The sequence below is a fragment of the Tiliqua scincoides genome, chromosome 3, assembly GCF_035046505.1.
Source record: "Tiliqua scincoides isolate rTilSci1 chromosome 3, rTilSci1.hap2, whole genome shotgun sequence".
NCBI lineage: Eukaryota > Metazoa > Chordata > Lepidosauria > Squamata > Scincidae > Tiliqua > Tiliqua scincoides.
The window spans coordinates 239,718,948-239,731,252 of NC_089823.1; the positions used below are offsets into that span (position 1 = coordinate 239,718,948).

General features: G+C 50.0%; 1 protein-coding gene across 1 annotated transcript in view; it reads left to right on the forward strand.

Annotated features, from left to right (window-relative positions):
• Positions 1-4,957: 4,957 nt before the first annotated feature.
• The window catches only part of TPRG1 (tumor protein p63 regulated 1), a 38,661-nt gene continuing 31,313 nt past the window's right edge, over positions 4,958-12,305 (forward strand). Inside the window, exons 1-3 of the mRNA XM_066621583.1 lie at positions 4,958-5,155; positions 5,651-5,742; positions 10,674-10,850. Of these exons, the coding sequence (XP_066477680.1) occupies positions 4,958-5,155; positions 5,651-5,742; positions 10,674-10,850 (467 nt within the window). The remainder of the gene's footprint in view (positions 5,156-5,650; positions 5,743-10,673; positions 10,851-12,305) is intronic.

Sequence of the window (12,305 nt, forward strand, 5' to 3'; positions counted from 1 at the left end):
TTACCTTATGTGCTGCGCTGGCTATTTTCCTGCATGGGATATTTTAAGACTCCAGGGATCTTGTCTCAAAAGGGCACTTGGTCAGCATGGGGCTTGCAGGTTGCTCTCTCCAGGGCATGTGTACAAGGAAGCTCCAGGCTGGGGGAACAGGGACTCTCTGGGAGGAGATTTCAGCATTCCTTGGATGATCTTTACCTTGTAAGCAGTCACCAGGTGTGAAAGTGAGTGTAAATTCCGGCCTGTCAGCCATGCCCTGGCCTTTGGGTCACAGCAGCTGCAGCAAACTCTGTACAGCGCTGCTGTGGGAGAGCAAACTGCCACAAGCACACCTCATGTGTTGTGCGACTCCTACGAGCAGGTCTCCAGAATGGCTCCAGGATAGGGCTCGGGTCTGTGTGGCTGTTCGCCAGAATGGCTTCCCTCGGTGTACCTGTGACCCGCTTCTCTCAGCCACAGTCCTTATAAAGACAATTAACTGGAGGTGTTTGAAAACAGTGTTATTTATTTTACTCAGAAGTAATCCCATTGTGTTCAGTAAGACATAGGCTGTAATCCTAGTTTACTCACCGGAAACAAACACTTCTACAAATAACTCAAATCAGGGGGTGACCAGTCTCTCATTTCTTCTGCACCCTTCCCTCTGCTCTGCACATGGCCCAGGGCTTGCCCATGTGGCATCTTTTCCCTGTCTTGGCAGGAGACGGGAGCCAGCCACTGGCTCACAGGCACCCTGGCATTTCCACAGAACACCAATGCCCACATTAAGAGGAAGGACAGCTGGAAGATCCTGATCACGACAGTGTGCAGCAAAAGCCACTGGCTTCTTTGGGAAAAAAAGTTCCCAAATTTCCACACTTTTCTATAAGAAAACAGGCAGAACTGATGACTTCTTCCAAACAGAGACTCCCTGAGCTCTTTTGCAGCACTTCTTCCATTGGGTGCCCTGCAATCAATGATAAATACTCCTCATATACCCCCAAAGTTCTGAAGGTGGCCTATGTGTCTGACCTGCATGTGGGAGGGGCCTCCCGCTCATTCGCACAGCACTCCCTTCAGAGCTGTAACCCCAGCACAGGCTTTTGCAATTTACGCAAGCTGGAGGACTCTTCAGGTGCTCAGAGGGCTTCTCTGTAGCCTTCTGTTGCCCTGCAATCAATGGCAAATGCTCTTCTGTGTGTAGACTTCATGCATAGAGGCGATCCCTTCTTGCTACAGAGCTATACCCAGCTGCATCAACTGCTCCTCTAGCATTTGGTCCTATATCAGAGTCTTTCTTTGCAGCTGGTGATGACCCCCCTCCTTTCCTTTGGGAAATATTTCTCGATCCCCCAGCAGATCTTTCTGTGCAGCTTCCAGGGGCTGCATCTTGGTCTGCTTCAAGAAGGGTCTTGGCAGAGGGCCAGAAGCACACTTTAGCTGGCAGGCTGCCTGATCACACCCAGCAGGGCCTGCTGGACTGGGCCCACGTGTTCTGCTGCTGTCCTCGGTCCTCCATCAGGGAGAGCTGGCAAGGATGACTGGGGGTCAGGACTGAGGGCACTGCAGGACGAGCAGCCTCTGCACAAACCCTGGTGGCTTCTGGCAGACCTGCTGATGCCCAGCCTACAACAACAGGTGACGAAGCTGGGCAGGCAGGCCAGGGAGGCTTGTGGCCACCTGGCGGTGGAACAGAAGAACAGGATCCAGGAAGAGTGCAAATGAAGTCACTGCTTCTGTGGCTGGCCAGTTTGCCCGTGGGCCTCACGTGTCTACTGGGAGGGCTGGCTCTTCTTTCCCAGCAGGGTTCCCTAGCACTGTCTGTGAGAAAGCGGGCTGGGGCTCCCTGTCTCTCTTCTCTGCAAGCCACACTTTCCCCACTGGCCTCCAGCAGCACTTCAACCGCTCCCAAGTTGCAATTGGTGCTGCGTGGGATGCACTGGGGGAGTTCCAGCATAGACCGGCCACCAGTTTGTGGTGGTGATGAAGGGGCAGGGTGTTCTGGGTCACAGATGCAGCCTCCAAACAGGTCCAGGGGCTCTCATTCCTTGAAGTCATTCACCAGCCAGGCACCGCTTGCCTGCACAGGAGTGCTGGCTTGCCAAGCGTTGGGACGTCCTGTTCCCTGAATATTAGCTAATGGGGGCAGAATGTTGCTTCGTTCCCTCCCAGTTCAATATCGCTAAGTGTTTCCCCTCCAGGGTCCCAGCGAGTGCCAGGAGAACCTGCAGGGAGAGAAGGTCAGCCTGACTTTGCAGCAACAGCCTGCAAAAGGATGCCAGGAAGACTCAGTTTTTCAGGAAGAACATAACATTATTTACTGAAGGTGAACTCCTTAAGCACACACGGGAGGGAGCTGCGGAGGGGTGCTAGAGGGCCAGTCCGAATTAAGGAACAGCCTCGGCAGGTAGTATTGCATATTGAGAGCCAGTATGGTGTACTTACTTACCATGTCAGGACCGGGTTCAAGTTCCCCATCAGTCATGAATCTCACTCTCAGTCTCATCTGCCTCCAGGGTTGTTGTGATGGAAAAATGGGGGAAGGGTACCGAGAAATTGGCAGGTTTCCCTGAGTGCCTTGGACAAAAGGGGGATGAAAATGCAGCGTCAGCACTAGAATTGCCCAGCCTAGCAGAGGGCACAGTTCTATGGTGGTTGTTTGGGGGAGGTTTGGACAGGCGAGGGAGGAGGGCAGGGGGAAGGGAGGAGCTGGAGCAGCAAGAGTGCATGTCAGATCCTGTTCCTAATTTTGCAACCTGCTTCCTTGGACTTTCCTTTCCTTGCACTTGCACCAGCAAAATAGCTGGTGTGGGTTTGAGGAGACCCATTGGTAAATAGGTGACCTGCCAGGAGGTAAGTAAAAAAAGTGTTTGTTTTTTTTTAAAACTTGCCTCTAGCTGGCCATCTGATTGTCCCACCCCCACCCCCACAGCATGAAGTGGTGGACAGGATAAGGGCTGTCAAGAAAGTGCTTCTGGGGCCAGGTGTCAGTCCTATCAATAAATAAAATTAAGAGGGGAGGGCAGCCACTGGGGAAACAGAAAGCAGGATGTGGCTCCAGAATCTGCTTTCAGTGTCAGGACTCAGCTGTGGAGCGTGTAAAAAAAATATATGTGAAAGTGGTAATGTCTCTGAGCTTGTGCAGAGTGCCTTTCTACTGTGGCTTAAGAACAACAGAGAAGCTGGAGTCTTCAAGTTCAAACGGTGCAACTCCAGCAAACCAGGACTTGTTGGGTGTCCATTCTTCCCCTCTTCCCCGGGCAGAGGCATCTGCACCAGTTCCTCAGTTCTCCACAAGGTCTTTAGCTGCACTGCAGAAAGGGCTTATGGATACTGCCAGGCCCCCAGATGGGCTGATGTGGAAGGGCTCTGAATGTGGAGTCCTTCACTTGCTGTCCTGCATCCATAACTCCTGTACACAGACAGGGAATCCCAGGCCATTGTCTAGGTGTGTGCATTCACTTGCCTTCTCTGGCTTTTGGGTGCTTAAAGAGTATACTCAGCTGGACCAGCCTGCTTGAGGCACTGCCTGTGTTCTCACTCATAGAGCAAAAAGTCCTGTGAAGCCCCTCTACATCCCCCTTTGAACCCTTGGTATGCCTGTGCTCTGCTTCTCAGAGTTTTCCCCAGCCCAGCTGCCTTTAGATTCGAAGAGGTCCAAGGTTGGGGCTCTTCTGCATGCAGTTGAGCAATCTGCAAGAGCTCCGGCTCCACGGAGAAAGAACCAGCAAAGACAAAGGGAAGCCCTTCAGCTTCCTTCCACAAGCTGTCTCCTGCGCCACTGTGATTAGAGGTGTCTGTCTCAGCATTTCAGCAAATAGCTGCTTCTGGGGCACAGAGCAACTTGTGAAGGGGCAGTGAAATGGTGTGATGGGAAAGGACTCCCCCTTCACCTCTCCAAGGATGTGATCATGATCAGAATGTCCCTCCCATAGGTACTTTCAGTCAAATCAGAGGCACTTTTATTGCTAAACAGGCCTCTTACTAATGCCAGGAGGTGGACACCTTTGTGACCGTATTAAATTTTATTGGAAAGAAACGAATATTGCAAAATACATTACAGATATTCACTAAAGCAGCGGTCAGCAACTTTTTCAGGCAAAGGGGCCAGTTGCCGGGGATGACATCATCAGGTCTTCTCTCGACCTCTGGGTTGCATCACTCCTGGAAGTGACTGTGCGGAGTTCAGTTTGGGAGTTCAGTTCACCCTGCTGCAGTTACAGTGCACGGGGTTAGGATTTCTGCATAAGGATTTGGAGCATCTTTCTGCTTAAAAAATCCAAGATGTCAGATTGTAATTAAAAAAGAAACCCTGCAAACACGTTCAGTGTTGGTTCCACCAGTGAGTCAAATTCAAAATTGAGAAGGCTGGATCAGCACCTTCACTGCGATGCCTGAGCAGGGCTGGAGCTACAGAGCTCATGTGACTGGCTTTCTATGTGCCTAAATGTGCCTGAATACATTCCTTGATTCAGTCTAAGATGCGCCCAAAGAGAACGTTTAGGGCAACTTGTCCAAAAGTGCACCTTCTAAAGCAGGGGTGCTCACACTTTTTTGGCTCGAGAGCTACTTTGAAACCCAGCAAGGCCTGGAGATCTACCAGAGTTTTTTTTTACAATGTTCGCACCATCATAACATATAACATTTATGTGTACAATGTATGTTGGTGTACCTTGAGCCCCACTGAGTATAACAGGACTTACTCCTGAGTAGACATGCCTAGGATTAGGCTGTGAGGCTGCAATCCTAGCCACACTTACCTGGGAGTAAGCCCCATTGAGTACAATGGGCCTTACTCCCGGCGTTTCCTCCCAGAGGCACCTGAAGGGGGGGTCGGCACTCCACGATCTACTCATTTTGCCTCGCGATCTACCGGTAGATCGCGATCCACCTATTGAGCACCCCTGGTCTAAAGGGAAGAGGCAGAAGAAGACCAAACTGATTGCTGGGGCTCCTTGTGTTTGCCTTTCAGGCCTCTGAGATGTCAGGTGGTGTAAATGACTTTGAGTTCCAGACAGTGGAAATGCAAAAGGAAGAGAGGAACCCAGGAGGGACGTCTGACCTTGGAAAGTCTCCGGAAACTAAGCCAGCCACTCCTCCACCCCCAGTGTCCAAATCCATTCTCTACCCCCGCCCGGCTGCCGACCCATTTGACGCAAGGAAATATTTTGCCACAAGGGTGAGTCCGCCCCACTGAGATCAGGGCCAGCGGGGCACTGGGAAGAGGAGAAAACCAAAGGAGAGGGAGAACAGGCCCTTTTCCTACTTTCTTCCTATGTTGGGGGGTGGAGCTGGCTTCAGTCTTGCACGGTCTACTTTAAAACTGTGGTTCCTCAGTGCATTTTAAATCTACTAAACAGGAATACAAACTCAGTCTCTCTGAACAGTCGAGGCATCGCTAAGAGTGGATGGTATCCCATCCAGGGTCTGTGTAGCACCAGACCATGACACTGTAGCCATGGAGGGCATTTTTACCTCTTCCTGATGAAGGAGAGCCAGTCTTTTCCCCAAGATGGAAGCAGCAAGTTCAAGCTGGGGTCCTTCTTTGGTGCTGCCCATGTCCATGCACATCAGCAGAAAAAGGATCTGGGTGGGAGGTGGGCTGAAGGAAAGGCCAAGCAGACTCCTTGCTCTGTCCTAGTTTGTTTGGTCTGACCTCTGCTCCCTTCTTTAGCCAGGAGCATTTGACCAGGCCATGGACGACCTGCAGGCCCACGTGCTCACGAACATGGGAGAAACAGCCCACGGCTTCTGGCTGCTGACTGAGTAAGCCCCTCTGGGGATGTGTTTACTATTCAAACTGTTCCACCTCTCAGCACTGGATCACTCTCTTTCCTTTATCCTTTAGAGTCACTGCCCAGAAGTTTCAGATCCAGCCATCACAACCATGTTGTGCCAGGTCAGGAGTATCCAAACTCCCTTTCCTCTGGCCAGGTGTAGTCTCCTTTGCTGCAGCTGGATTATCGGTTTGGAGGGAATTCTCATCCAAGTTCTTGTTTTCTGCTCAGAACTTTCCTATAGGGGGAGGGGATGTGATGAGTGCCCTATTCTCCTGCCCCCTTTTGGCCTAGTTAAGGCCTTATTTTTGGACAGCTTCCCAGGAGCTCTTGTGCAAGTTCTGCAGCCTAAAAGTGTTGCTGCAGCCTTTGTCCTTTGCTTGAAACGCCATTACCAGTCAACCATGTCCCTTTGTGGATTCTTCTGGCTCTTCTCCCTGTCTGGAGTGACTGCACTCTTATAGGGGTTGGCATGTGCCCACCAATTGGGCCACCAACCCAGGCTATCTAGGAAAAGAGGTGAGATGGAGAAGCCAGGTGGGTTAAGAACATAAGAACAGCCCTGCTGGATCAGGCCATAGGCCCATCTAGTCCAGCTTCCCGTGTCCCAAAATGGCCCACCAAATGCACCAGGGAGCACACCAGATAACAAGAGACCTGCATCCCGGTGCCCTCCCTTGCATCTGACAGAGCCTATTTCTAAAATCAGGAGGTTGCACATACGCATCATGGCTTGTAATCCATGATGGATTTTTCCTCCAGAAATCTGTCCAATCCCATTTTAAAGGTATCCAGGCCAGATGCCGTCACCACATCCTGTGGCAAGGAGTTCCAAAGACACACAGGTTCTCCTCCTCCAATCAGGAATAATCACACCTAGGTTATTTAATGACATCATCAAACCTAGGGTTTAAATTCAAGTACAGGTTACTTAAATTCTGCCAAGTCTGTCATGGTATCTCGTGCAGTATAGATTCCTGGGCATCCATTTAAGTAAATGCAGGGATGTGGTCTTGGGTCAATTTGCATAGTTTGTGATGGGAACTATAATCCCAGCTAGACACATTCAAGAGTTAGTTTTGCTTTGTTTACTCTTTTCCAGTCCAAGCCTGCATGTGAACACTGCTGTTTTGCTACATACTGAGAGTTTGTGTGCTTTGATTTGAGTACCCCCCCCCCCCAACCCCTGGGCATTTCTAGCTGCTGTATTTATTTTGCCAGGCTTTTTCCTGGTGTCATCCAGCTGAGTTCAGGCATTTGTCATCATTCTGCTTATACTCGTTTCTGCCCCTCCTTCTTCCTATTTGGTTTAATTCTTCTGGATTCTTAATAAAGCCACTGTCTTTGGACTTTTGCTTACCTAGCTCATGTTGATGGGTCAGGCAGTTGGTTGTCATGTCTGATCATTCTCACATTTGCGACTGTGGTGTTGTTTTTCAATAAGAACTTCTGGGGTTCTATGGTATCCTGAGGCAGAGGTTTTCCCAGACAACTCTCCCTCTGCCTGGGCTCTTTAGCCTGGGGTGGTGGTAGTGGAGAGAATTACCAGTTTCTTCCCCTTTCTGCTGGCCCCCATGAAAAGGAAAAGCAGAAATCAGGAAGGGGTCCATGTGTACTAACCACTAGGCAGCTAGTCCCCTTGGCCAGCTGGAACTTTCCCTGACAAGAGAGAACAGAATGCCAAGCATGGGACATCCCTTCAGCTTTCACAGTAATATTTGTAGCAGCTGCAGTACTTGGAAAAACCTGTCTGGAGGTTTCTGCCAAGGCTCCCAGATGCACAAGTGCGGTCCCTGACCAGGAGGAGGAAAAAGGTAGAGGGCAGTTGAGCCACGAGAAGGTCCTGGGTGAGCAGCCATCCTGCTCTGGAGGCAGCAGGTGACTGGCCTGGGAAGGAAGGTGTAAGGTGCCCTCTTTACAACACCAAGGCGACGTTGTTCCCTTGACCCAGGGCAAGGTCCACCTGGAAGTCCCAGACGGCTTGGAAGTGAGCCAGGACAGTGATGTTGCTGGAGAGACACAGAAGCAATTCCTGGGAAGAGGGAAAAGATTCTCAAAGAGGTGGTCCCCCTTCCCCTAGAACCCTGCAGTTCAGCTTCCCCCCCCCAAAGAGACACAGTGGAGTGTCCAGCACTCGAAGTGGCAGAAGAGGGAGGAGGTGCTCCGAGTGCAGTCTGCATTGGAGGGGAGGCTGGAGCTGAGTGGCAGCAGAACGTGCATGTGTGTAAGGAAGGTCCTGGCAGCACCTCCAGTCCCAAGGATCTCAGGAAATACCCCTAGCAGACAAGAGTGGGCTAGAAAGTGTCACAGAGGCATCAAAAGCAGAACCTGAGTCAGCTTCATAGGGAGACCACATTCTGGGACCTCAGCATGCAAGAAATTGGGCAGCCTCACACCTGCACAGAGACCTGGAGGTTCTTGCATGTCCGAGAGCCCCTCACACTTCTGCCTTGGCTCCTCCTCAGCCTGGTGGAGAGTGGCCTGCCTGCCTTTACTCTCAGTCTTCTGGGTGCCGCCTTGTCAGTTGTTTTCAGTCAAAACATGACCACTCTGCGTGTTCATCCTCAACAGTGGCCTGCGAAGGGTGCTTCACTTGTGCCACTGCCCTTCTGGTGAGCTTCCTGGCTAAAGAGGGTGGGGCAGAGATTTGAATGTGTCTTTCTAAGAGCCAAGGCCAGTTCTGCCCACTGCACCAGGTCTCCTTCATTTTTGGTGATGAGCAATGGGGGCTGTGGCACGCTGAGTCCTCTCTGATCTGTCAAACATCTCGGACATCAGGAGCTAGGAGGAGAAGCCCTGCAGTGGTGCTTAAGGCTCACTGATCAACTGCCTTCCTTATCTGCATGCACACAGTCTGCTTTTAGGGTATGAGCTCCTTGGAGCTTGAACCTGTGCCTGAGTAAATGGTGTCCTGCTGGACTGCTCCATCTGCCCACTGCATCTCTTATCCTCCCTTGTTATTCTCCTCTCTCCTCCTATACAACATTCTGTCCAAAGAGAGATTGTGAATTCACTTAGGCAGGGACCTATTTCTTATGTACTCTGTGAAGAGCTGTGTATGTTGATGGAGGTGGGTGCATAATTAAATGAAACAAAAGAATCCAGAAAATTCTCTCCTGATTAAAACCCTGCAAGATTCCTCAGTGGTGTGGTGGCCTTGATTGATGAGTCGCCTTTTTCAACAGGCAGCTCACCAGCTGTTGGGACACTTCAGGAGGTGTCGCTTTCTCTGCGGTCCACCTGGCTTCAGACAGTCCTGTGGAATGAGATGTCAAATGGGAAATAGATGCTGGGCATGTAATCTGACAAGGCTGATCACTTTGTAGACCTGGCCCTTTCCAGTCCTCCTCTCTGCACTGCCACCTGGTGGGCACACTGCGAATTCCTTCACAGAAATACAAGTGGATGTTATGCAGCCTCAACAGGAACATGCAAAGCTAGGTTGAAATCCGTGCCCTTTGCCTCTGAGCGGCAAAGAAAGCAACAAAGACCTCCAAATCTTGCAAATGTAGAATTTAGTTTAAAAAACAACTCTTGTTTACTTTATGAACTGATCGAGCCACTTTCATCAGTGAGGAATAAACAATAAAAATTACAAACTTAAAAAAAAACTAAAATGTAAATCAAGATAGAAGGGATGTTAAAATCTGTTTCAAATGGGAAGGTCTTCAGCCTGAAAGTTGTCAGAGAGGGAGCCTGACAAACATCCTCTGTGTGTGTGTGTGTGTGTGTGTGTGTGTGTGTGTGTGTGTGTGTCCTGCCTTCTTCAATGGTTCTTGAAGCAACTTAGCAGTCATGGATGAGCACTTGGGACCTTTTAGGAATGGTTAAAGAACAGAATGAGACAGAGAGTAGAGCTGGGCAGTTTTCAAAGTGGAGGGAAATAAGGAGTGGGTCCCCCAAGACCATCTCCTGGTGTGCCCCACCATCTCCCCCTGATTTGTTGAACTGTTTCAGTGCATGTGGCTCTTTGCACAGATCTGGCCCCTGAGATTTTACAGCCTGAATTTCAAAAGAGGGCAGTGGCATTCCTAGGGAGGCAGGGGGGGCAAATGCCCCAAATCGCCACACCTCCGGGGCAGCGCCACCTTTCTCAGAGGGTCTTTAACTGAAACTCACTTCCAGTTTTTGGCCCTTTAAAGCCCCTTCGGAGGGCTCCGGAAGGCCAAAAATAGTTACTTCCGGCTTTTGGTAGAAAAGCAAAAGGCTTCCAGATGGCAGGGGGAGGATGACACTCAGGGAGTGGCACCCCGAGGTCTTGACTCTGGGTGGCACAGGGGCCAGGAGTGCCAGTGACAGAGGGGAAACCATGGGGTTAGCTAAAATATTCCACTTATCTGTATCTATTATGATTATTTGGAATGAAAGTTCCCTTTGACTAGGTCAACTTGAGAAATATGTTGTGGCGAGATTTGATTTCCATGGAGACTTCAAGTCTAGTGGAGACATGAAGCAGCCTCCTTCTGGGCGGGACCACTGATGATCCAGTGCCCAGTACCAGTTGCCCTTGGCACGCTCCTCCAACTGGCACTGGCTGTCCAGATCTCAGGCACAGGGAGGCCGTCCCGGCCTGACCACCTGCGACCCCTGTTTTCCCTGGAGGTGCCGGGGAGTGAGCCTGAGGCCTTCCAGTGGTGCAAAGCATGTGTCACCCCTTGCTATGAGAAGCTGCTTTTTGCTGAATTCAGACCATTGGTTTCTTGGGTCCAGAACTGCTCTCTCCCCCCCCCCCCCCCGCCCAGCAGCAGCTGTCCTGGAGACAGAGGTCTTTCCCACCTTTCAGCTGGAGATGCTGGGGGCGGAGTTTGGGACCTTCTGGCTGCAAGCACTGAGTGCTTCCCCCCCCCCCCAAGGCCCATATCTACCTTGCTGCTTGTAAAGGATGGTGTTAATGCTTGTCCTCTCTCTGCCCCATTCCAGGATAGATCATTGGAACAATGAGCGGGAGCGTGTTCTGGTGATTACGGACCTTGCCCTCCTCATCTGCAAATATGACTTCATCATGCTGAAATGCCTCCAAGTCCAGAAGGTCCCCCTCAGCTACATCGACCGTGTCTGCCTGGGTTCCTTCACTTTTCCAGAGAAGTCTTTGGAGAGGTAAGATCCGGTCATCTTGCTTCCTGTGGTTGAGTGCGGTGCCTTCAGCCTGCTGCATTTTGTGAACCCAGAGCAGGGTCTCTGGTTCTCTTTTCTTCCGTACTTCCTCTTCTGCTCTCTTCCTCTTTGAACCTGGGGGTGGGACGACAAGGAGTGATGGTGGAGACAGCAGAGCCAGCTGGTGTGCCCTGGGTGAGAGAGGGGAAGGCATTTGGCATCCCACCTCAGGCAGCAGGAAGGCTTGGGCTGGCTCTGGAGTCTTTTGACTTTTGCATTTACTTTAGGGTCAGTCTGATCTGGGCCTTGTGCTGCTGGAACTCGTGTTCTGGCAGTACAAGGCCCTTTCCATAGGTGCTACCTTGGCTGCTGCTGTGTGCTTTCAGGCTGCTGCCAGAACAGCACGGGGCACAGCACGACTGTCACTGGGTAAGTTGATGGTTGGGGCATGTCATGGGCAGGGAGAAGGAGGGAGGGGATGGATCTTGGGGGCCATATCATGCAGCAGGATCCCTTCCCCCTCTTTTTCAACCCACCCTGCCCAGGGTGACCAGATATCATAAGCGCAAAATAGGCCAGGCACCCCAAAATGTAGGACATCCAAGAAAAATGTAGGGCACGACAAAATAAAAACTAAAAGCACTCATATATTGATTTCATGTGGTTAATTTAAACACTATAATAATAATAATAATAATAATAATAATAATAATAAACTTTATTTCTATCCCGCCCTTCTCGCTAAAGGGACCCAGGGCAAATTTATTTATTTATTATTTAGAAATACAATTTATTAAAAACAAATTAAAACATAATTTAACAAACAGATAAAAACATATTAAAAACACATTAACAGAAACCATAAAAACAGTAGTCAGATAAAAGTCAGAATAAAAAGAGCATAAAACAGCAGTTCATGGAGGGATCAGGCCTGTAAAAATGCACTATATTACTTATTATTAAATTTAAAACTCTATTACATATAATTTATTACATATGATTTATTAATTGCAAGAAGACTATCTGCTGCCTGCAGGAGCCTCGCTCAGAGGGGAAAGGAGGACATTTAAGTTATTTTCCAGGACATGAGGCTAAAAAAGAGGACATGTCCTGGAAAAAGAGGACACTTGTTCACCCTGACTGCTGCTTTCCTCTCCTCAGACTTACATCAGCTATATAGCTGGTACAGATGCAGGGAGACTCATAGGCCACCAGCAGAGGCCTACACAGAGGTAAACAAACAAACAAAAATTTCTACTTACATCTGGCAGGCCTCCTGATCTCCATGCCTCCCCCATTGGATGCAGTGCATGCTCTGTGTGTGTGGCTGCATCATTGATAATGGGGGGGATTGAACTGGGTAATTAGTTATAGCTGCTCTTTAGGGATTAGCTACTGGGACCCCTGGGCCAAATCTGATTGTTGATTGCTGATCCCAGAAGGAAAAGAAGGGGGTGC